The 26,261-nt window shown below is 42.7% G+C and overlaps 1 protein-coding gene across 1 annotated transcript in view; it reads left to right on the top strand.

Annotated features, from left to right (window-relative positions):
- The window catches only part of KPNA5 (karyopherin subunit alpha 5), a 710,535-nt gene that overhangs the window by 514,064 nt on the left and 170,210 nt on the right, over positions 1–26,261 (top strand). The window contains exon 12 of the mRNA XM_044063660.1: positions 5,917–6,044. Within this exon, the coding sequence (XP_043919595.1) occupies positions 5,917–6,044 (128 nt within the window). The remainder of the gene's footprint in view (positions 1–5,916; positions 6,045–26,261) is intronic.

Genomic DNA, 26,261 nt, shown 5'->3' with positions numbered 1-26,261 from the left:
ATAAGAAGACTTAGAGACTTTCTGGGCCTGCCCCAGCACAAGACCCCTGGCCGCCATCTCAGCTATTTTAGAAGTGCTGGATGATGTTTTCCATGAATCCAGCTTAGCCCCTGATGCCCTCCCACCTGCTCCCCAGTAAACCTGACTGGTATTAGAGTACCAGAGTCTCTCAAATACCTGTACAGAAATCCTGCTGCAGACCCAGAGGTTATTACACAAGGACCTAAAGGAGTTAAGACTAGTTCTACCAAGAATCCCATTTCTTGTGACAAGGACTCCAGACGTCTGGACAGATGGGGTAAAAAAAGTATACACCTCTGCAACCTTAGCTATCAGAGCACTCAGTTGTCCGTTCCATATGTTAAAATTATCAGCAACACACTTTGGAACTATTAAAACAAAAGATGTCTACCTTTACTGACTGTGCCAATTCAAGAGTTAGCAGATTTACTGCTCTCTGCTTGTCAAGTGGCCAAACACTCATTACACTGTGGATATATGACGCCCTAGAAGCCTCTAGCAGGGCAGCAGTGACAGGATCTGTCATTAGGAGAAATGCATGGCTGAAGAAATAACCTCTCCCTGATCATGTCAAGTCTAAACTTATTGATGCACCCCTAGATAAGGAGCGCTTTTTTGGAGTAAAAGCAGAAGAGGTGCTTAAAAAGATGGAAGACTAAGCAAAATCTATGCAAACAGTAAAATATTTATTTCAGGTTCAATGTCCCAGGTTCAGATCCCAGACCCCTATTACCAGGGCCAACAGAGAAGCAAACAGTGGACCACTTCCACTCCAAAAGCAGGGAGTTCTAAGCCATCCTTCTATGGCAAAAACTCACAATGACTCCCCCTACCCCCTCTGTCCTCCCTTCACTCATCAAAAACTAGGAGGAAGGCTCTTCCTCTTCAAATGAAAATTGGCTTTCTGTAACAAAGGACCAATGGGTCTTAAAGATCATTTTTCAGAAATACAAATTCACTTTTAGCGAACTCCCATTTTCAAGAGGGTACCCAGATTTGCCTCCAAGTCAGTGGGCAGAGGCATTGAAATTGGTACAAACTCATATCCCAGGGGGCAGTAGAACCTGTCCCCTCAGATCAAACAGGCAAAGGCCAGACTAATCCTTGTTCCCAGAAAAGAGGGCACTTGGCGCCCCATCCTTAATCTATCCATTCTAAGCACCTCCCTGTTGTCCTCAGATTCAAAATGCTAACTTTGCAACAGCTTCTGCCTATACTAACAAAATGCCAGGCTAGTGACCCTAGACCTAAAAGATGCCTACCTACACATTCCCATAAGGCAATCCTGCAGGGATTTCCTGCACTTCAGTGCAGGATCACAACACTTTCAGTTCTCTGCACTACCCTTTGGCTTATCTACTGCACCCAGAGTATTCACCAAATGCTTAGCCCCAGCCATAGCATTTTGCAGACAGAAATATACAGATTTACCCTTACCTGGATGACTTCCTCATTCAGGCAGAGTGCAAAGAAAAGCTGCTCCAGGACCTTTTCTTTGTCAAATCCCTCCTAACTTCCCTAGGGTTCACCATCAACGAGAAGAAATCAAAGCAAAATCCCACCAGGAAGATAATTTTCTTGGGAGCTCTGCTAGACACAGCATCCCAAATGGCCTTCCTATCCCCAGAAAAGCATAGCTTCTTGCCCCTCTAGTTTACCCAGCTGGCTTCCAGAAGTCACCTCACCACGAGGAAGTTCCTGCAAGCCTTGTGATACATGGCATCTTGCATCCTTTTAATTCCTCTTGCCAGTCTTCAAATGAGAAAAATGTTTATCTAAAGAACTTTTGGTGCCAGCATTCTCATTCTCTAGAGACGCCTCTCCCTCTGATCCCATGTATAAGGGCAGAGTTTCTCTGGTGGGCAGAGGTCTGTGCCAAGAACAAGGGTCTTCCCTTCATCCTCCGCCCTATGGCCAGACCATCACCACTGACACCTTAGACATTGCTTGGGGTGCTCACCTAGCACGCAGGTGGACCCAAGGTCTTTGGGATGCCCAGCACCTTCACTTACACATCAATCAGAAAGAAATGATCATTACAAAAGGCTCTGACATCCTTCAAACTCCATCTCAGGTCAGGGGTTCTCCTTCTAAAAACAGACAACACCACAGTAATGTGGTATATCAACAAACTGGATGGGGGGACCCAATCTTACCCTCTGTGCAGGCTAGCCATGAGCCTCTGGCTGACTGTCACTTCCATGGGTTTACACCTAATTGCCTAATACCTACGAGGGATCAACAACACCCTGGCAGACCACCTAAGCAGAAACTTACTGAACCCCCACGAATGGCAGCTCCACAGAGAAATCTTTCTGCAAATCAGTCAGGGGTGGGGGACTCCAGAGGTGCATCTCTCTTTGCCTCGCACCTCATCCACCAGCTGCAAAGGTTCTGTACCAGGGAATATCACATCCTAGTGTGGAAGGTGGATGCCTTGACCTTCCCCTGGAACTCCCTCTTTGTGTACCCGTTCTCTCCTCTGCCCCTTATTCCCAAGGTACTGATCAAAATAAGGGAGGAGAGACCAAAGGCCATCCTCATTGCTCCAGATTGGCCCAGACCGCATTGGTACCCCTTACTGTGCAGCCTGACCTTACAGCCCCCAAGCAGCTTCCCCTGATCTCAGACCTCTTGCCCCAGGTGAGGGGGAAGCTACTGCACCCAGACTTGCAGACTCTCAATCTTTCAGCATGGCTCATACCTTTAAAAGCCAACAAGGAATCCCTGTTAAGCAGAGAGGTCCTAGACATTATCACAGAGGCCAGAAGGCCCAGCACCAGAAAATCTTACACAGGGAAATGGAAAAGATTCTGCTCCTGGAAGCCCGTACCTCACATCCTTCCATCCATCTTATCTTGGATTACCTAGCCGAGTTGCTCAAAAGTGGCCTCTGCTTCTCTTCTATTGAAATCCATGCCTCAACCATTTCATCCCATTACGATTCAGACTTGCCCCTCTTCTCTCATCCTTTGATTTGATTAAACAATTCCTCAGAGGAGCCTGTAATATCAGACCTCCCAGAAGGACTCCCACGTCAGCCTGGGACCTGAATTATGTTTTAGAAAAACTAAACTTGCCTCCTTTCGAACTTGCTCCTTCAACACAATTGAAATAACCTCTCCTGGAAGACTGCCTTTCCTACAAGCTATCACCTCAGCCAGAAGGGTTTCAGAACTTCAGGCACTCAAGGCTGTTGAGCTGTTCATCATTTTCCATGCAGACAGGGTCTCCCTGAGGACTAACCCCTCCTTTATGCCCAAGGTGGTATCTGATGTGACCCTCAACCAGGCCATGTACGTACTCACCTTCTTTCCCAACCCTCAAAACAAGGGGGAAAATTCTGCACACTCTAGATGTGCACAGACAACTCGGATACTATCTGGACCGTACTAAACCCTTCAGAAAAACAGACCAGCTGCTTGTCAGTTTTGCTCCAGGGGCAGAGGGAAAGCCCATTTCTAAGCAAACCATTTCCAAATGGATATCACACTGTATTCATTTCTGCTACAGACTGCATGGGAACCCCCCCCCCCCAAAGTCTATTCGTACCCATTCCACTAGGACAGCCTCCACTTCCACAGCCTTACTCTGAGGAGTCCTCACCAGGGACATCTTGGAAGTTGCCACCTGGACCTCTGTCCATACCATTACAAAGCATTACCACCTCCCTCTTTTTTCTAAGTCTAGGGCAGGGTTTGCCTCTGCCGTTCTGCAGGGCTTGCTGACCCATGCTTAGGGACTCTAACCTATCCTTACACCCCTCTCCTCTGCTTTGGAAATCCTCCCACAGGTGATGACTGCAACAGTGAAACACGAAGAACATAATACAGTTGTGTACACTTAACATAAATGTAGATGTTCGAGTGTATTCAGTGTTTCAGTCATGGTTTCCCTCCCTCCATCCCCCTTATATCCTCTTCCCCTAGGGAGACATAAGCTTCCCACGGTGGCTTTTAGCCACCAGGACCACTTTACTTTATTTCCTTGTGCTTCTGATGGGTTAGGGCAAGAAAAACTGGTGTAATGACGTCTGCTGTCTTACTTTATAGCACTGATGACCTGACATCAGACTACAGGCGACTGCAGCTTACGCAGAAAGTCTTTGACTCTGGTATTTGGGCCAGCCGAGGGCTACCACAGCAGGGATAACCGACAGGTGATGACTGCAACAGTGAATACTCTCGCATCTACATTTATGGTAAGTAGACACAACTGTACTTTCAGTGGAAAGTAAAGCCCAGTTTACACTTCTGCAAACAGGAGTGTTGACACGGAGGTCTGAGAAATGGATACCAAACAGGAAGAGGGCAAAAAGTGAGCCCTGTGGTATACCACTTGTAACTTTTTCAGAAGTGACACCTTCCACTCTAACCACATTGGGTCTATCAGACAGCCAAACCGTTTAGCTAACCATCACACACCCTAAACATCTATATTCAGATTTACAGGTCTGTCAGCAATGCCTGCTTGGGGAGGGGTTTGGCCAGGTCCAGATATGTTATATGTACTAAGTAACTTCTAAGCACTACTTTGCTGACTTAAAAAAAATGAATGGGGCTAAAGAGGCGTAGGGCCTTCCTTTGACAAAGTTGAATGCTTGAGGATCCAGGTTAAGCGACTTTCAATGTCTGTATTACCAGACTATGGTCTGATTTGTTCCATAGCTTTGCATTTGAAGTCTATAACTGCCAGTGTCTGTGGTTAGTTCACCCTTGAGTAATGTCATTGCATTGGCTGCTAGCCTGTTATTTGAAAGTGACTAGCTTCTTGACTACTTTTCTGTCTGTTGCAGTCTTCAGACTTTTTTTATGCTGTTTTAAGGTACCACTGCCTCTGTTTCAGGGGTGGTTGTTCTTCCAGGTTGTAAGAAATGCAATACAATACAATACTGAAGCAGCAGTGCAAAAGCAATGATTATAAAGCTCTAACTTGGATCTACAATGCAGTCTAATATTTCTTTAGAAGAAATGTCACATGCTATCCCGTGTCTATATTACCCGATCGAACATTTAGGTGAGCGAATACCTAAATGTCGAACTGGTGATATTGAAAAAACCAAACTGTGTACGGCCAGTTTAATGTAAGGAATGAATTCCCTTGGCTGCAAAAAATAAAAAATAAACCAAAATGAAGTGTGGGGCTTTGCCCCTACACCCCACCCCCAACTAAAATATACCAACTCCGAGATCACTCTACAATGGGGAAAGGGGCAAAATCTGCACATCAGCCAAGGGAATTCTTTCCCTGCGTAATTGGCCGTTCGCATTTTTTGTTTTTGCCATTACCAGATCAAAGTTTAGGTATTGGCTAACCTAAACGTTCAATCAGGTAATAGGAACCCGTTATCCCTTGTGTAATTGGTGACAAATTCAGTGCATTGGCATTCATGTTTAAGGTGCATAAGTGTAACAGTTCATGCATGTGCTATAATTATCCCCCAGAAGCATGATTAGTATGATTGTTTGCTCACATGCAAATGAATTCTAATGCTATGTGCTCAAGCAGGACAGTAGACATTCTTTTGTGTTCTGCTTCCTCCTTTTTCCACTGACATTCTTTTTGGTTGTGCTTCAGCTGTCCTGAGGTTTTATGTGCTTTTTAATATGCCTTATGCAAGTATTTTGTTGGTTTATTGAGTCAAGCTGGAAAGATTGTCTTGCATACTGCAATGATATGTTGTTTGGGACACTGTTCTTATTCCTAGCCTCTGGTGACAAGTGCTGCATGCTACAGTGTCTTCACTCTGACAAAAACTTTTGCAGCAAGCACTTACAGCTTTTTTTTTTTTCAGCCAGTTTTTCTTTCCTTTTTCCTATTTTTCAGAAGTAACTACTAAAATTGCGCCGACATAAGTCTGCAGTAAATCTTGTGTCCTCTTTGATTCTGTTTTAGGCTGTTATAGATGCCAATATTTTCCCAGTCCTGATTGAAATTCTTCAGAAAGCAGAGTTTCGCACAAGAAAAGAAGCAGCGTGGGCCATCACTAATGCAACATCTGGGGGGATTCCTGAACAGATAAGGTAACTGCTAAGTAGCTGTTGATCCCCATAATTCACAATTTGGCGAAGCAGTTGTGCATAGCAGTTAAGTAACATTTTCAGATGGAGTTTTTGCTGTGCTACTATGCTCTGATGAGTTCCGGTCACTTCATTTGCTTTGGGATAACTTTGGTTTCCTCACTGGCTTGTATATTCATTCTACACCATCTGTTATTCCAACCAGTTTTATTCTTCAACTGACTGATGTATTTTTAAATCTTTAAACAAACCTTGGAGAAAACTTATGAGGCTTCTTTTATGCAGGAAATCCGTGAGGTGAGTCTTTAGACAGAACTATGTTGGAGTACATTTCTGCTGTGCAGATTTTTGTGGTATGAAGTGTGAGTTTAAGTATCCCTGTGTGCATATTGATGTGTTTGTGTGTGGTGTGTGTATATACTATATAATGGCTCTTCTAAACCTTGAACCTCATATAAACTAACTTCATTTTCACAAGATGAAAATCACGTAAGCTGAAATACCCGAATGGTGAATTTTTCCCAGGGTAAGTAAATACTTGCCCAACATGCTCTTTTCTCCACTGTAGTGCAATCCCCAAGTTATATATATATATATATATATATATATATATATATATATATATATATATATATATATATATATATATAAATAATATAGAGAGGGAGGGAAAGCTATATAGATGACTGACACACACAGGTATATTTAGCCTCACACTTCATGTACTCCAACAACATAAAGTCTCTGTTAACTGGCACCCATGGGGATTGGTAGATGCCAATTAAGTGCATGTCCTGGTTGCTTGAAATATGCTTTGTGATTTTTGATTGGCTCGTATGATGGTGTATAAGCCAATCAAAAATGGCAAACCAGAGCCTCTTCTGTTCAGTACGAAACAGTGGGCTTTTCCGCATTGAACAGAAGAGGCTCCCCTTTGGGATTTTTGATTGGCTGATATGCCGTCATCTGAGCCAGTCAAAAATTGCAAAGCAGAGCCACTTCTACTCAATGCAGACCTTATCTGCATTGAGTAGAAGTGGCTCTACCTTGCAATTTTTGATTGGCTCATGTGCTGGCATACAAGTCAAATCAAATGCAGTTGCTTGAGTCCTGGATAATGGGGATTTTACTGTAGTTCTTTATAAAGGTTTAGAAGTAGATCCATGTATATAATTTTTTTGTTGTTTTTTAATTGGTCATTCATCTCATACCAGTGAAAACCAGACATGCAGAAGGATGTCATCCATGTCAAGTTTTGGTTTTCTGCAGTTTTTAAGATTTATTGTAGGCAGTTTACAGTGTTTCATCAGTTATCCCCAAATATTGTCATTCTGTAACCACTGAATGCATTTTATTGAATGTTGTACTGGACAATTGGCGTTTACTCACATTGTGTCTGTATTCAGTTAATTTTGGTTTACCCACCTCCTTATGACTGCCTCATGTCATAGGGTCATATTTTGCTACTCAACAATAGACTTGTTAAGCCTTTTGAATCTTAGCAGTGCAGTCCCCTGGTACATCCAGCTAGTTACTTTCTAACTTTGTGTTTCACCACTGTTTTTGACCTTTATCTTCAGTAAGGCTTTTGTATGAAAACCTGTTTCATGTCTTCCTGTATTACCAAATCTTCAAATTTTGTAATGTCCACTGTAAGGATCCACTGTCGTACTATCCTATATTGTGTGTGTGGAATGTATACTGCAGGTTTACATCCAACTATAACTTAACTCCCAGAAGTTTGGGACATCCCCTATGTTGCAGATTGCAAGTCTTTTTTTTTCTTTTTGCTGCGTTGAGATCAGACGTTAGTCCATCAGTATCATCAAGGTGACTTCCTCAACTGTGTTAAGTATTCGGTTTGGGAATCTTTTTGTCTTTTATTTGTGGTTTGTGTTACTTTAAGTTTTACTGAGTGTGATTTGGAGATCTTACCAAGGCAGTCAGCAAGTCTGCTTGTAGCTGACGTATATACCACTGAATGACAGACTTTCCATTGCTTTTTGTCTTGGGGAAATTCCTAATGACCAGTTTTCTGAGTGCGAGATCTTCAGAAGTGCATTCATCTAGGGACCTTAAAGAAAATGGACAGGACGATAGCTGCTAAAGTTTTCACATGCAGTGTGTTTGAGTCCTTTTGCAATTTCAGCAGTTCTACTGAGTTCCTGAGTATTCACAAAGAGTGGCAGATTTCTCAAACCCCCCCCCACTCTTAAGATAACCCAACTTCTTCCAAGAAACTGTGGGGTCCAAAGAGAGGGTGACATTTCCCTATTTTAGGGAAAAAAAAACTTCGAGTCACTGAACCAACTCTGTTTACAGCTGGAAGGCCTGGCAATTCCCTATGGAGCATTCATCCTTCCAACTCCTGTTGTGGCCCTTGTTGCTTCTTAGATAAGAGTAGTCAATAACAAATGAGAGGAAGAGACAAAAGATGTATATCCATACTCCCCTACCAGATAAGCCACCCACCTCGAAGTCTGCATCTCCTTTTATGAGTAGGAGACAGCGATGTCCAAAGCAGTCCTTTGAATCAGATGTCATTGAGTACAAGGACTTGGCCCTCTCAACCTAGATGTACTATCACTTGATATTTAGATGTGCAAGTATTGAAGAATGTAAATTGGCTGACATTCCTCCAGTAATTTAGGCTTTCGAGAAGGCCTTTGAGACATGGTTCCTTAGGGTTAAAGAAGGAAAAAAAATGCTGAATACTTCTATAAAATTCTTGCAGCTGACCCTAGTGTTACTTCACTGTGTCTGTGAGGGTCTCTGTAACAGTGTGCTGTACTGCACAGTGGCAGCACTATGTAGTGGATAAATCTGTTAAACTGGATACATTTCCTGCTTTGGGTATTGGGGCTGCAAACTGCAAAAGTCTTATGCTCCGGTCTCAAGGGGATATCATAAGCAAACTGAAAATATGTTTGATGAAATTCCTAATTTAGCATTGAAGCAACAGTTTTCAGTGCTAGTGCAGTCTGCCTTTATGTGTAGTAAATGTGCCATCAAATATGGTTACTGTACTAAAAATGTTTGTGCTGATGCATGCTTGGCTAAGTATTCAGCTTTTGCCTGCGGCAGTCAGAGTAGGTCTTAATGTGTGCCCCTAAGCAAAGGACTGTTTGGCCAGTTCTCAAACAAAATGTTAAAGTTGGAGGGGGAAAAACATTTGATATTATATAGTCCTATCTCGTCATAATTCTTGCTGAATGGGTTCGGAGCTGAACCTCAGCTCCGACTCTGCCGATACTAAAGCTCGAGAGCTTTTACTGGCTCGAGGCTATCCCCTATCCCATGGTGCACCATGGCAATTCCCCCGATCTCGTTTGCCGCAAAAGCTTCAAGGTTGTCTTCTTTACTGGCTTGTTGGCTAAGTGGAATTTTTGATATTTTTGAATATATTTCTTAATCTTTCTTAAGTTTTACCCTTATCTAGAGTGATTGTGTGAGTGTTAGCATCCCTGTCCCTTTCTTTAAGGATTGTACGGCCCGTTTAAGTTAGAGAGTCATGGTTGCCCGTTTAAATTAGAAAGTCTTTCCTCTCTGTGTGCTAGTTTTTTTCCTCCTATATAAAAGGAAAAAAAAAAAATATATATATATATATATATATATATATATATATATATATATATATATATATATCTGTAGTTGTATTATTGTATTTGTTTTGTTTCTTTTCTTAAAAAGCAAAATCTCAAAGGATAAAGATAGAGAACACACAGAACACTGCCTTTCTGGCTTTAAAAAGTGTGATAAATGTTCTCAGAAAATGTCATTGACAATCACACCACTTGTGTACTGTCTTGGGGAGCTTCATTTGCAAGAACCCTGTGCCTTCTTTCATGCGTTCAGCACCAGAGTTCTTAATGAACGTAAAAGGAAACTTATCGATAGGGGTCTTATGACAAGTTCCTACCAAGAACCGCTGGAACAAGGTCAGACTGTCTCCAAAAGTCACAAAAGGGAATCTCCATTGGCTCCTGCTTCAGACAGACAGAAAAAAATCAAAAGCAACGGAGCCAAAGATTTCTGGCTCAGATTCTGTTTCTTCTGTCTCTGTGCCATCTGTTTCATCGGCTCTGAGACCATCATCTCTGTCGAGACATTCACCGATCTTGGAACCAATTTCACCAACTTTTAAGATCTCCTATTTTGGAAAGGAGATCTCCATCTATCTCCACCCATTCCTCCAGGACACTGTCTGATGAGGATGTAGAGCGGCTGAAGAGGCTGCTCTTATACCCGGTGCTGGCAAAAATTTTAGCTTCTCTGGACCCAAAGGGTTCGGATCCATCCCATCCTTAGTCTACTCTACAAGATAATCCAAGCATTAAAAGTACACCATAAAACAAGCAAAAAGGCGAACGCTGACACCACACTATGTAGCTTGAGAAACTGAAAACAATGAAGCAAACTCGTACAAACCAGCAGGACTAAATAAAACCACTTTTAATAACAGTTGAGCGCTTTCACCTGTTACAGTACAGGCTTCCTCAGAACAAAAAAACATTCTGAATTGCAGCCCTTAAATAGATGTTTTGGCTCCAAAACTTTTAAAGCAACATACTCCACTAAAACTTTCTGCATAAACAATAAACAAAAACATTCCAAAATGAATAGGTAACAGAAATAAACAATTATATTATAAATACATATGTATCCTATAAAATGTAATACACAAATTCCTCTGAAACTCATATTTGTTAAAAACATGTGATTCTATAAAAACACTGACAACTTATTTATAAACAATTTGACACTAGCGTATTTTGTATAGCAGAGGTTTAATAGACAGTGATTCATTCAAACCTGGGGGTGAGGCAGCATCAGTAAAAATTTGCCACCACATTTCTCTAGAAGACAGCCAACTCTTATAGTCCCCCCCCCCCCCCAGGGTCTATTTGAATAAGGTCAATAATACTAAAAGTGAATTTGTGTTCAGAATCCTCTTGTTTAATGTGCTAATATAGGGCATTCTTCTCATCTCTCTTTCTAATAGAGTAAAAATGACCGCATATTCTTTTATTCAGCTGTCTCTCTGTCTTCCCAATGTAGAAAGCGGGACAAGCTGAACATAATGCGATATATATGACAAGTTTAGTAGTGCAATAGCCTGCCTTAAATCTAATAGAAGTGTTGGTAGTGTTACTTAACCTAGTGCCTTGACTGTTAATAGCAAAGCACCAGTTGCATCTACCACACTTCTGTGTAGATTTAGAAGTCAGAAACATCGTATTTTCTAACAACCTTTTCAAGTTCATACCCATTTTATTTACAAAGTGGGGTTTATCCCCTAAAATGTTGGATATAGAAGCATCCGCCGTAATAATAAACCAACTTTTATTAACCAATTGCCTCATCTTATAACTACAAGGACCATATTCGATTACACAAGCTTTATTTAAATCACTACGACTAACTCTAGCAAGGGAAACAACATTATTACCTTGAGAATTTATTCCTAACAAAGGTGTGTACCTAGAACCCCAGCCTTGAATAACCTGCTTACTTACATTTTGCATCATACCAAGGTCATAACCTCTATCACTGAACATAGCCGTAATATACTCAACTTCAGCTATCATATCTATGTAGTCTGAAGTCATTCTAACTGCTGTAATCAACTGTCCCTTATAGATGTTCCTTAAAAGACTTTTTGGATGATTACTAGAATATTCAAGATAGTTAGAAAAAGTGGGTTTCCTGTATATTCTAGATATTAAACCCAAAATTAGCCGGAGAGACGAGGGTGTCAAGGTATGCCAGACCATCATGACTGAATGCGTGTGTAAATTTCAAATAAGAACTACTGGTGTTAATGAATTCTATAAATTCAGTCAATGTCTCAGTGTTACCATCCCATAATATATATATATATTGTCAAGGTAGCGAGTATAATATTTGATGTGAAGATAGAAGTCACTGGTAAACACTACAGACTCCTCCCAGTCGAGCATGACCATATTAGCAAAAATGGGAGCACACGCAGCACCCATAGCTGTTTGTTTAAAAATCTCTCCTTCAAAAAAGATGAAATTGTTGTCCAATACCATACTCATCATATCTGTAATCAACCATATCTTATCCCAATCCAACCCTGCATATTTAGTAATACTACGATTAAATGCTTCTAACCCCTCACTTTTGGGGATGCAGGAGAAAAGGTCTATGACATCAATAGTTACGTATAACAAATCTTTTTTATATAAATGTGTAGGAAAATAAGCTAAAAAATACCAAGAATCCTTGGCAAGATGAAATACCTTTTCGTACACGTTTCAAAGTATGGTCGATGACCACACCCTAAGGGGATGTTTTAGATCTGCTGCCAGACGCAATTGGTCTAAAAGGCGGGTCAGACACATTCTTATGAACTTTGGGCCAACTAGCTTGGCTAACACAGGAAATTCCACTTTGACAAAGTTGTAAGTATCCAAACTAATTCACCTGTCTAAGAAAGTCCTCGAGGTGACGGTCAATTTTTCTATAGGCTATATTAAGTTCATTGACACATATGATCTCATAACTGTCAGTAGAATATAAAATGTCATGAAGTTTAGAGGTATATGTAAATTGATCAAAAAGAACTAAACCCCCACCCTTGTCAGGTTTCATCACCCTTATTGATCTATTCTTCCTCAACATTTGTAGGGTATCCTGTTCTTCTCTAGATAAATTATGTTCCATTCTCCTAAACTTATTTTTGTTGTTAAGCTCATAAATCTGCTTAACAATACATTTTTCAAATAAACCAATCGTTGGATGGCATGGGGGTATAAAGGTACTTTTCTTTTTCAGGATTTTACAGTCTTTATTAGAGCCAGTAACATTATTAATAGGATTATTAAACATTACTGCCAAGTTTAATTTCCTAGTATACAATTTAACTTGACAAATATTATCAACCACATCAAATTTAGTAGTTGGTATGTATTTCAAGCCCTTGGAAAGTAAATTAAAATAAGACATCGAGCTTAACATCTGTATAGTTAAAATGTTAAAGCTCTTGTACCTGTAAGTCACACCATCTGTGGAAGAAATCTCCCAGTACTTTGTGGTATTATGTACGTCATGTTTAGTAGCAGTCTGCTGTGTAGTCTGCAAATCTACATTAGTAACTAACTCTAGATTCATATTATTTATATTGGCTATTGTTGATGGGGTTTCTTCCAATTCCCCCCCCCCATTTCCAATCCCTTCTTCTGTCTTGACCTCTGCCCTTGAAAAAATGGGAATTACTTTGAACCTGAGAATTGTATTCATAATCTGAGGGGACCTGCTGTCGATTGTATAAATTATCGACAGCTTTAAACTGTCCTTCTTTCCACCCATATATAGCCCCTCTCTCATACTGCTGAATATCCCTAGTAAGTTTAGAATTTTTCCTTTCTAGGGATTTTTTCATATTTAAATCAGCTGTAACAAATTGTTTATTATATAACCTTTCCCATTGTTCGAATAATAAATCACTTAAAATGTTTTCATTCAGTTTTTCTGTTTCATCCATTAGTCTGATTTCTCATCATTACATTTAATTAACAGCTTCATAAACTCAATGCCAGATTTATCAAAAAACAAGTTAAATTCTTTTTTTGTGTTGTCATTCACATCTATGCCCATAGGAAATTTAAAAAATCTCAAGCCTTTAGGAATGACATTGATGTTCAAACACTTAGATAAATAAGCATTTTCTAACTTCAGTGTATTAATATTATTCAGTTTTTTTACCAAATAAATCATGTCTGTAAGTGAACAGTTAGAAATAACAGGATCTTTACTTTTTCCACTAAAAGCATCATTATCTAAAAAACAATTAGTATTCATAAACATTTTAAATTTGTCAATTTTGTTAGAAGTTGAGTCAGTTTTTGAAAACAGCTCAGTACCTTTTCTTGCAGGTTCTGTGCCTGCTTGTGCATAAGTTTTATTAGGCAACTTCCTCTTGGGGACGGCCCCTGTCCGTTTACCATCTTCCTGTACATCCACTAAAGAGAAGTCAAATGTGTAGTCAAAAAAAACAATTCTACTACTGTTTAATTCAACACTATTTTTAAGTTCATTATGTCCTTGCTCCAAAGGCAAATCAATACAGTTACAGAGTGTACGTCCCACTCCCTGTCCATTAGGAATGCAAGTGGAGTTAAATGGGTATGAACTTGAAAAGGTTGTTAGAAAATACGATGTTTCTGACTTCTAACACTTCCACAGAAGTGTGGTAGATGCAACTGGTGCTTTGCTATTAACAACAGTCAAGGCACTAGGTTAAGTAACACTACCAACACTTCTATTAGATTCAAGGCAGGCTATTGTACTACTAAACTTGTCATATATATCGCATTATGTTCAGCTTGTCCCGCTTTCTACATTGGGAAGACCGAGAGACAGCTGAACAAAAGAATATGCAGTCATTTTTACTCTATTAGAAAGAGAGATGAGAAGAATGCCCTATATTAGCACATTAAACAAGAGGGTTCTGAACACAAATTCACTTTTAGTATTATTGACCTTATTCAAATAGACCCTAGGGGGGGAGACTATAAGAGTTGGCTGTCTTATAGAGAAATGTGGTGGCAAATTTTTACTGATGCTGCCTCACCCCCAGGTTTGAATGAATCACTGTCTATTAAACCTCTGCTATACAAAATACGCTAGTGTCAAATTGTTTATAAATAAGTTGAGTCAGTGTTTTTATAGAAACACATGTTTTTAACAAATATGAGTTTCAGAGGAATTTGTGTATTACATGTTATAGGATACATATGTATTTATAATATAATTGTTTATTTCTGTTACCTATTCATTTTGGAATGTTTTTGTTTATTGTTTATGCAGAAAGTTTTAGTGGAGTATGTTGCTTTAAAATTTTTGGAGCCAAAACATCTGTTTAAGGGCTGCAATTCAGAATGTTTTTTTTTGTTCTGAGGAAGCCTGTATTGTAACAGGTGAAAGTGCTCACCTTTTGTTATCAACTGTTATTAAAAGTGGTTTTATTTAGTCCTGCTGGTTTGCACGAGTTTGCTTCATTGTTATCAGTTTCTCAAGCTACATAGTGTGGTGTCAGCGTTCGCCTTTTTGCTTAGTCTACTCTACCTCCTTCGACAGCTTCACTCAGAGTCTAATGTTTCGGGTCATATAGTGCTAGAACCCTCCGTTCTGAGAACTCTTCCTGCTTCCTTGGAACCGATGACTCTTAATTTCATCGGCTAAGTCTGGAACCGAGGGGTCTGGGAGCTGATGCTTCTCTGGTAGACTCCGGAAGGGATAGTCGCCCCGGGTTTTCTTTGGATCAGACTCTCCCTGTCGGTGCTTTGGCTCACATGAGCTCTGCTCCCACTTCCGCATCGGAGCCTGCTCCTCCGGTTCGGAGTCTACCATCTGTTTCCTCGGAGTGGAGGTCTCAGTAGGGTGTAAGGCTTTTGAGGTGATAGCTTTTTCAGGTACTAGAGCCCTGCCATTGGACCTGACATCCCTCCAGCAGCCAATTGCAGCCTCTTCTCCCCTGCCTGCTTCTAAGCGTAGGGGACCAGAACCCCAAGGAGCCCCCATAGTAGGTGTCCCCTCTTCCGAAACCTCCCCAGATTACACCACTGGAGAGGTCCCTAGGAAGAGAGTTCGTAAGAGGAAGCGTATTGACTCACCAGAGTCTGTTACTTCTGACACTGATTTGGATGAGTCAGAAGGGTCCCCAAGATCCCCCTCTGAGGATGTCTCTTTTGTGGACATCCTAGAAATCCTTAGAGGGGTGATTGGAAGACCTCTAACCATACTGAGGACAAATCTGTGTACCTTGAGGCTTTTGAGGCTTTTGGTTCCCGACCTTCCACCCCTGGGTGACACTGCCATATGACCAACTGTTAGGGGTCATTATCCCGGAAAGCTTGGACCTCTGTGAACACAGTGGAGCCTGTCCCGAGGAGGCCTAAAATGTATTACTGCTCCAGAAGACGAAACCTTTCTAACCAAGGGAGTACCTGTGGATGCTATGGTGGTAGCATAAGCCACAAAGGAGGAGTTATCTGAGACATCCTCAAATATCCATCCTCCTAATAGAGTATAGGACGATGGATAGGTATGGAAAGCGTACTTTTTCTTCAGTGTCCTTTACCTTATGATCGCTGAACTACCTGTCCCATTTTACTAGGCTACAAAGGGATCTCCTAAAGAAGTTGGGAGATGCCCTTCAGGGTTCACTAGCTTTGGGATTCACTGACTAGATATTTTCGCAGCTCTCCACCCTTACCTCTGTTGATAACTCCTCCATGAGGCTGATTTCTTGCGCAGGTGATGGAGCGAGCAGGGCGGCCACATCAGGGATCTCTTAAGAGACATTCCTGGATGCGTGTCTGCATTTTACGGAATCCTTCAAGTCTTCCTTTACCAGCGTCCCCTTTGATGGTTTAACTCTTTTTGGACCTTGGGTAAAAGACTTTGACCAGGTGCGAGCAGGAAGGGAAAACCTTATCTGCTGTGCGAGTCCATTACTCCCGTCCTTCCAGACCCTATCCGAAGGGTCAAACTGGAGGGAAAATGTCGTTCCGTAAATCCCAAAAAGGTTTCCCTCAAGCACAGGGTCATCCCTCCCCTTGAGCAGAGGGGGAGGTTATAATGGAAGGTGCCCCGCTCGCGACAGAGAGGGGTCCGCAACACCAGGGTGATAGAGATGCATTCTCTGATCGACCTTTTCATCACCCCTGAGGGGTTGCCTGACTGTCTGTCTCTGGAAGCAGTCGGGGGTTGTCAGTCACTGTACCCAAGCGCCTGGCTACAAATTTCTCAAGATAGAGGGATTAAAATTGATCAGTCACAGCATGAAGTTATGGGAAAGAGTAGTGGAAGCTGGGTTAAGAAGGGGCATGATGATTAGTGATCAGTAATATGGTTTCATGCCGGGAAAGAGCACTAGAGATGCGATATTTGCTCTGAGCGTGTTCATTGAGCAGTACAGAGAAGGTCAGAAGGAGTTGCATTGTGTTTTTGTAGACTTAGAGAAAGCATATGACAGGGTGCCTAGAGAACAGTTGTGGTATTGTATGAGGAAGTCGGGAGTGTCAGAGAAGTATGTAAGAGTGGTGCCAGATATGTACAAGGGTAGTGTGACAACAGTGAGGTCTGCGGTGGCAGTGACTGATGCATTTAAGGTGGAGGTGGGATTACATCAGCTCTGAGCCCTTTTTTTTATTTGCAATGGTGATGGACAGATTGACAGACGAGATCAGACAGGAGTCCCCGTGGACTATGATGTTTGCAGATGACATTGTGATCTGTAGTGAGAGTAGGGAACAGGTGGAGGAGACCCTGAAGAGATGGAGATATGCTCTAGAAAGAAGAATGAAGGTCAGCAGGACTAAGACAGACTATATGTGTGTGAATGAGAGGAAGGATAGAGGAATGGTGAGGATGCAAGGAGTAGAGGTGGCAAAGGCGGATGAGTTTAAATACTTGGGATCAATAGATGTTCATCGTGCTACACTGCTGCAATCATTACACTTGCGTTATCCTGCCGTCAGGCGGTTCCCCAGTCGGCCTGAGTTCCAAAGTCTTGATCCGGCATCGGTTGCTGTCTCCTCCTCCCTGACGTCAGTGCGACAGGGGTGTATAAGATGCAGCCGACGCCATTTTCTTCAGTCTTTCTTGCCGCGCGGTGCCCGAAGCAAAAGCAGTTCGCAAGTGCAGATTGGCTGACTCCTGAGATTTTCATTCCGAATCCAGAACCGAAGTCTTCTACAAAGCTAAGTACCCCGTTGGGGAAACTTTTTCTTGCCTCAGACCGATGTCAGTAAAAGTTAATAACTGTATTTCTTGTGGGGAGCAAATACCTCATAAGGATTTCCATTCCTATTGTATCCCATGCCTAGGCCCAGACCACGACGTCACTGGTTGTCGGTTTTGTGCTAGGTTTAACAAGTGCACTATTAAACATTTGTTTAATTTTGCCCAACGTTATTTTGGCAGAAAATTCAATTACACCATGCCGTCGGAACTTCCGACGACCGGAATACATAAAAAGCGCAAAGACTAGGACAGGCATCAGAGGCCCAAAACTGACTAGGCCTCTTCTAGGCCGGTCACCGGTTCTCCGGTTTTCAGCGAGGCGTCTTCGCAGCCCCTAACGACCGCTTCTGCAGAACCACAGGCCGCCTCCAACTCCCACGTGGAGCTGGCTAGGCCTTCGGATGCACAGGTTTTTCAGCCTACCGAAACTAACCCTTCAGAGGGATCCGAAGTAGCTGAGCAACCCGCAGCTTCAGAGGGTGTTTTCAGACCTACTCAGTTAAGCATTAAACCCTCTGCTAAGTCTAAGCCTCCTTTAAAAACAAATAAACAAATACAGCATTCTCCAGGACAGGCCTCCATGCCTAAGAAACAAATGCTCAAAATGGCCGAAGACTTAATCACTCTGATCAGGGGATCCCATCCCCCTCCTGATAAAAGGCCCAGACAGGATGCAGACTGACTCATCCAACCAGGTGTCCATTTCTTCAGATTCATTCTCAGACCTAGGATATTCTTTACCCCCTTATGAGGATTTTGATGCTGAGGATTCGATTCCATCAGCGTCTCCTCTTGAGGACTACTCCTTTGGGGAAACCTTACATACCATGAGGGAGCATTTCCATTGGGAAGGCCAGGATTACTCAGAATCCAAGAAAAGGCTCAGAGACTTCCTTTTATTACCTCAACACAGACCCCTTGCTATTCCGCCAGTGTTAGATATTGTGGATGATGTGTGTACTGAACCCAGCTTAAATCCTGATTCCTTACCTCCAGCCCCAGTTAAACCTGACAGATATTAGAGTCCCGGACTCTCACAAATTTCTGTATAAAAGCCCTGTTGCTGACCCTGAAACTATTTCTCATGGACCCAAACGGATTAAGGTCTCATCAGCAAAAAATCCAGTTCCCTCTGACAGATTCCAGAGCATTAGGCAGATGGGGAAAGAAAGTATGTACATCTGCAACTTTAGCAATGAGAGCCTTAAATTGCCAGTTTCACATGCTAAAATATCAGCAATCTTTGATGACTCAGTTGAAACAAAATGCTTCCAGATTCCGATCCTCCTAATTTTAAAGAAATGCAGGATTTATTGCATGCAGCTGAACAAGTGGCAAAACATACGTTGCAATGTGGTTTTGATTCTTTAGAGGCCTCCTGTAGAGCAGCAGTTACAGGCTCTGTCATTAGAAGACGTGCTTGGTTAAAAGAACATACGTTACCAGATCATGTTAAAGCAAAATTATTGGATGCACCTTTGCAGCAGGATGTGTTATTTGGAGTTGAGGCAGAAGAGGTATTAAATAAAATGGAGGATAAGGCAAAAATCTATGTAAACGGTGAAGGATTTCTTACAGGTTCAGTCTCCTCAATTTAGCAGAAATTGGGCAACAAAGAATTGGTCCTTTCCAGTTAGACAGACCTCAAAGGGGCAGACATCCAAGAGGTAGAGGTCAGCCACAAGGTCCTTGCAGGCCTTGACAATGGGGTGCACCAGGCCAGAAAGAAGGGGAAAACAGGCCCCAACCATATAAAAAGCAGCCTCAATGACTTCCCACTACAGCTGCCAAATAGCTCTCTTGGCAGCCCCCTTGGGAGGAAAACTGGCACTTTTCTATTGGGAGGGTTGGGAGGGTGGCCTGATGGTTAAGGTGTTTGCCTTACAAACACACAAGGTGCAAGGTTCAAGTCTCACAAGGGGTAATTGGCTAAGCTTAAAATGGCTCGCAAGAGCAGTTAGCTTAGTACTAATCTATGAACCTAATTGGCATCGGAGCACCAAAGACAAATGAGTTCTCAACATTGTATCTCAAGGTTACAGGTTCCACTTTCACACTCTGCCAAGGTTAAAAGGAATGCCAAATCTGCCACCAAATCAATGGACAGATGCTAAAAAACAAATTACAGCACTCATGGACATGAGAGCTATTCAAAAGGTACCACCACAGGAGCAAGGACAAGGATTTTACTCAAGACTTCTTCTGGTTCCCAGAAAGGACAAAGCCTGAGGCCCATTCTGGATCTTTCTTCTCTAAACACTTACCTGGATGTTCCGAAATTCAAAATGTTGACACTACAGCAGCTTCTTCCCATGCTGGGCAAGAAAGCTTTGCTCGTGACCTTGGACCTCAAAGAGGCATACCTGCATGTCCCTATCAGACAAACCGCAGAAGATACCTCAGATTCATAGCTGGTTCAATGCACTATTAATTCTCCGCACTGTCCTTTGGCTTATCTACTGCGCCCAGGGTCTTCACAAAGTGCCTGGCACCAGTAATTGCATTTTGCAGACAGAAAGGAATTCAGATTTATCCGTACCTGGACGACTGCCTGATTCAAGCAGAGAGCAAGGACATTCTTCTAAAGCATCTGGCATTCGTAAAAAAGTTAAGTTGCCTGGGGTACACAGTAAATGAAATCAAAACGAGTGCCCTCACAACAGGTAATATTCCTGGGTGCCAGCTTGAACACAACGGCCCAGATGGCTTATCTCACGCCAGACAAGCAAGGACAACTGACTCAATACTTTCAATTGATGGCAACAAAGACCAAACTCCCTGCAAGAAAAATTCTGCAGGCCTTGGGTTACATGGCATCTTGCATACTACTAATTTCACATGCCAGACTGCATATGAGGAAACTACAATGGTACCTAAAGAGTGTATGGTCTCAACACTGTCAAAGTTTGGAAACAGTTATACCACTAATTCCTTGCCTTCAACAGGAGTTTCGATGGTGGGCTCAAGCTTGTCACCTCAACAAGGGACAGCCTTTTACTCAACCCACAGCCAGGCAAACACTGACAACAGATGCATTGGATTACGCCTGGGCAAGCACGCATGGCAGGAAAATGTATTCAGGGCGAGTGGCCCGCAGAACAAAGGCATCTTCACATCAATCAGAGAGATGCTAGCTGTACAAAATGCCCTTATAGCTTTCAAGGACCTGCTGCATCCAGGACAACTATTACTAAAGACGGACAACACCACAGTTATGTGGTACATAAACAAGCAAGGGGGCACACACCTACCCCCCTCTGCAGACAAGCCATGACCTTGTGGAACACAGCTCTAGACTATCAAGTTCATCTGCAAGCACAATTCCTGCCAGGAGAGAAAAACACACTGGCAGACGACTTAAGCAGAAACATCATGGATCCCCAGGAATGGGAATTGAATCCACAAATATTCAGAATGATAACACAGAAATGGTGGAGCCTGGACATAGATCTGTTTGCATCCCCAATGAACTGCCAGCTACAGAAATTCTGCACAAGGAGTTACTATCCACATGCATGGAAAGTGGATGCCCTCTCATTCAGCTGGAAAAACCTACAAGTATATACTTTCCCACCTTTACCTCTCCTTCCAAAGGTACTCATAAATGCCAGGCAAGAAGAGCCAATGATGATCCTGATTGCACCAGACTGGCCACGCCAGCACTGGTACCCAATCTTAAAGAACTTAGCACAAGAACCACCCTGGATTTTGCCTCAAATCCCATATTTGCTGACTCAGCACAACAATTAAATACTTCACAGCAAGCTAAAGACCTTAAACCTAGCTGCATGGAAAATTCCTTAGTCAAGCAAGCAACGCCTCTTTCCAGAGCCGTTATGGATGTCATTCTGGAGGCCAGAAGGCCTAGTACCAGGAAAGCCTATTCGGATAAATGGAAGAGATTCTGTGCCTGGAAACCAGGCTCACAGCCTTGACCCTCTTGTCCCAAACATTCCTCAGATATTACACTATTTAACTGAGATGCTGGACAAGGGCCTCTCCTTTTCATCCGTAAAGATCCACGCCGCTGCCATCTCTGCTCATTACAACACGGATCCACCAATTTTCTCTAATCCTTTGCTAAAACAGCACCTCAGAGGGGCTAAAAACATAAGACAGCCCCGTAGAGCACCTACTTCAACTTTGGACCTCAACTTTGTTTTGGAAAAATTAACTTTACCTCCTTTTGAGCCAGCTAACACAGCAGAATTAAAATATATCTCTTGGAAAACTGCTCTGCTCCTGGCAATAACATCAGCATGAAGAGTTTCAGAATTACAGGCACTAATGGCAGTGGAACCTTTCCTCATTTTCCACCAGGACAGGGTGTCTTTAAGAACTAACCCTACGTTTATGCCAAAGGTGGTATAACTATTCACTTGCCAACTTTTTATCCAAAACCACAGAATAAAGGGGAGAGACTACTGTATTCTTTGGACGTTCACAGGCAGTTACGCTTCTACTTGGACAAAACCAAAGCTTTCAGAAAATCTGAGCAATTATTGGTAGCATATGCTGCAGGAGCACAGGGAAAAGCCATTTTAAAACAGACTATTTCAAAATGGATAGGAGATTGTATACTTTTCTGCTATACACACCATGGGAAACCTGTACCTAGCAGTATTAGATCTCACTCCACCAGGGCAGCAGCCACTTCAACTGCCTACCTCAGGAGTACCTGCCAAGGATATTTTGTAAGCAGCAACATGGAGTTCTGTGCATACCTTCACCAAGCATTACCATCTGCCTTTATACTCCAAATCCAGAGCTGGCTTCGTCACTGCTGTGCTGCAAGGCCTTATAGCCACTCCTAATGCCTTATAGAACCAGCCACCCTACCTCAGCTTTGGGATTCCACCCAAGTGTAATGACTGCAGCAGTGTAACACGATGAACATAGTACAGTTTTGTACCTACCATAAATGTAGATGTTCGAGTGTATACACTGCTGCAGTCCAGGTTACCCTCCCTCCCTCTATTCCCCTCTCACTTGCTGGTACGTACCTATGTCTTCTACCCTTTACTACCTGTGGGGAGTATTTGCTGGTAACTGAAAGTTGTTGTTTGCTTTTCTTATGTATGTTTTACTAGCGATTTGAATTGCCTACCTATTTGGGGGCACCTGACATCTGGGGCAAAAGAAAATGGCGTCGACTGCATCTTGTATACCCCTGTTGCACTGACGTCAGGGAGGAGGTGACAGCAACCAACGCCGGACCAGGACTTTGGAACTCAGGCCGACTGGAGAACCACCTGACGGCAGGATAACCTAAGTGTAATGACTGCAGCAGTGTATACACTTGAACATCTGCATTTATAGTAGGTACAAAACTGTACTTTCAGAGTAATGGTGAGTGTGGAAGAGAGGTGAAGAAGAGAGTACAGGCAGGATGGATTGGGCAGGATGGATTGGGTGAAGTGTCAGGAGTGATTTGTGACAGACTAGTACCAGTAAGAGTGAAAGGGAAGGTCTACAAGAGGGTAGTGAGACCAGCTATGTTGTATGGGTTGGAGACAGTGGCATTGACAAAAAGGCAGGAGTTAGCACTGGATGTGGCAGAGTTAAAGATAAGATTTGCACTGTGTGTGATGAGGTTGGACAGGATCAGGAATAAGTATATTAGAGGGTCAGCCCAGGTTGGACAGGATCAGGAATAAGTATATTAGAGGGTCAGCCCAGGTTGGAAAGTTTGGAGACAAAGCCAGAGAGGCAAGATTACGTTGGTTTGGACATGTGCTGAGGAGGGATGCTGAGTATATTGGGAAAAAGATGCTAAGGATGAAGCTACCAGGTAACAGGAAAAGAGGAAGGCCTTAAGATAAGGTTTATGGATGTGGTGATAGAGGACATGCAGAGATGGTTGGTGTGACAGAGCAAGATGCAGATGACAGTAAGAAATGGAAACGGATGATCCGCTGTGGCGATCCCTAACTTGAACAGCCGAAAGAAGATGATGGATACAAAATATAATTTCCAGAGGTTACCTCATTCCTTTTGTTTCCAATCCCCCTACAAATCAGTCTTTACCAGATGTACCACCCAATCAAGTGGACCGTGCAACATTAGAGGTTATTTCATTGCTTCAAAAAGAATCATCCAAGTAGTCCCCACAGAGCAGCAAGTAGGATCCGGAACTGACTCACAATTCTTTTTAGTCCTAAAAAAGACTAGGGACTGGAGATCAATTCTAGATCTCAGCAAGCTAAAAAAGTCTGTAATCAAATTGAAGTTCCGTATGATCACTCTTCAGTCAGGTTTTCTGTTCATCGGAAAATACAATTGGATGTGCTCCATAGATCTTCAGGATGCGTACTACCATATCAAAATGGACAGGTGCTCCAGAAGAAATCTACGCTTTTGGCTGGGAGCCAGTCATTTTTCAATTTTGAACACTGCCCTTTGGCCTCACTACAGCCCCCAGAGTGTTCACCAAATGTATGGCGGTGGTCACGACTCACCTGAGACATCAGGGATTCTGGGTGTTTCCGTACTTGGATGACTGGCTCTTCACTGCTACCACCAAGCACCAACTACTCCGAGCCAGGGATGAGACTCTTTCCTTGTGCGCCAGATTAGAAATTACAGTAAATCTAAAAAAAAAAATCCACCTTATCTCCGTTGCAGCATATTGTCGTCTTAGGCTCAGACATAGACTCAACCACCATGACAGCAAATCTGACACCAGAATCGAATCGTTGCCCAACCAAGTCAGACTCTTGCTGACCAAAGACACTGTACAGGCCAGGATAGTTCAAGTTCTAGGTACTATGGCATCCACCATTCTGTTAGTTACCCTAGCCCGTCTACACATGAGTGCTTCAGTGGCTACTATTTCCCCAGTGGTCAGTGCAGGATCTACCCTTGTCCCACCAAATACTCATTACAAACTCCTGCAAGAAGGATCTAATACGGTGGTTACATAGAGATCAGCTTTATCTAGGTTGTCATCCCCTTGTTCTCCCTCAACAAAATGCAGTCTTGACTATAGATGCTTCCCAAATAAGGGGGGGACATTATCTGGAAATGACGGTCCAAGGTATCTGGCAGGATCACAAGAACCATTTGCACATAAATGCTCTGGAGATGAGCAGTGCTATACACGTTGCAAGCACTTCGCAGATGATGTTCGTGTTTCACTGTTGCAGTCATCACATTTGGGTTATCTGCTTGCAGTAGCCCTCAAGTCGGCCTGATTATCAAAGTCTTGGGTCCTGCATCAGTTGCTGTCTCATCTTCCATGACGTCTGGTAGTCAGGGGTATAAAGCATGCAGCTGACGCCATTACACCAGTCTTTCTTGCTAACTGCTTCTGCTTCGGGCACCACACGGCAAGTGCCAGTCAGCAGACTCCTGAAATTTTCGTTTTAGAGTTTCAGAACCGAAGTCTTCAACTAAAGCTAAGTACCCCGTTGGGGAAACTTTTTCTTGCTCTAAACCAGTGGCGGTAAAAGTCAATTGTATTTCTTGTGGAAAGCAAATACCTCAAAGATTTTCATTCGTACTGTATTCCTTGCCAAGGCCCTGACCATGACATACCTCGCTGTCTGTTTTGTGCCTTATTTAAACAATGAACTATTGGTTGTCTGTATATTTATGCTTCTAAATATTTTGGTACTTGGTTCAATTACCCAGACATGGTGCTTGGTTCAATTACCCAGACATGGCTTCGGTAGGCCACCTGACTACCGACTTTCTGAAAAAACGCAAAGATAGACAGAGACAGGCCAGCTAGGTACAAAACTGCCGACAACGCTTCTAAGCTAGTCGCCAGTTTGCCAGTACTCAGTGAGGCACTTTCGCAACCCCTGATACCCGCTACTTCAGATTCGCAGGCCTCTACTGAGACCCATTCGGAGTCCGGTATGCCACGAGATGTTTCATCTGTGGCACCTGCGGATGTCTCTAGCTTGGTTGGGTCCGGAGCCGCTGTGCAAGCACTGGCTTCTGAGGGTGTATTCAGGCCTACTGACTTGCATATTAAACTGACGCCATCTTCTTCAAGGCCTAAAACCCGATCCATGCCTAGAAAACAGATGCCCAGACTGCATGGTCAAGCCTCTATGCCTAAAAAACAAATAAGAATGGCTGAAGACCTTATTACTTTAATCAGGGGAAGCCAACCTTCCCCCTCTGAGACCTAGGACTGAATATGATTGATTCTTCTGATCAGAATTCTGAAATTTGTTTCCTCTTACCAGGATTTGCCCTCATCTACCTGTGAAGATTCTGATGCAGAGGACTCTATTCCCTCTTTTTCCCCTCCAGAGGATTTCTCTTTTGGTGAAACCTTGCATACTCTTAGGGAGCATTTTCGCTGGGCAAGCCCGGATTATTCTGATTCTAAAAAAAGGCTTGGGGATTTCTTACTCCTGCCCCAACACAGGCCTTTAGCTCTCCCCCCTGTACTGGACATTGTTGATGATGCCTTTTCGGAATCTAGCTTGG

The sequence above is a fragment of the Protopterus annectens genome, chromosome 1.part0 (assembly GCF_019279795.1).
Source record: "Protopterus annectens isolate FY-2018-M chromosome 1.part0, PAN1.0, whole genome shotgun sequence".
In the NCBI taxonomy this organism is placed as follows: domain Eukaryota; kingdom Metazoa; phylum Chordata; order Ceratodontiformes; family Protopteridae; genus Protopterus; species Protopterus annectens.
Note: the sequence above shows the minus strand (reverse complement) of the source record. Positions and strands in the feature narration are given on the sequence as shown.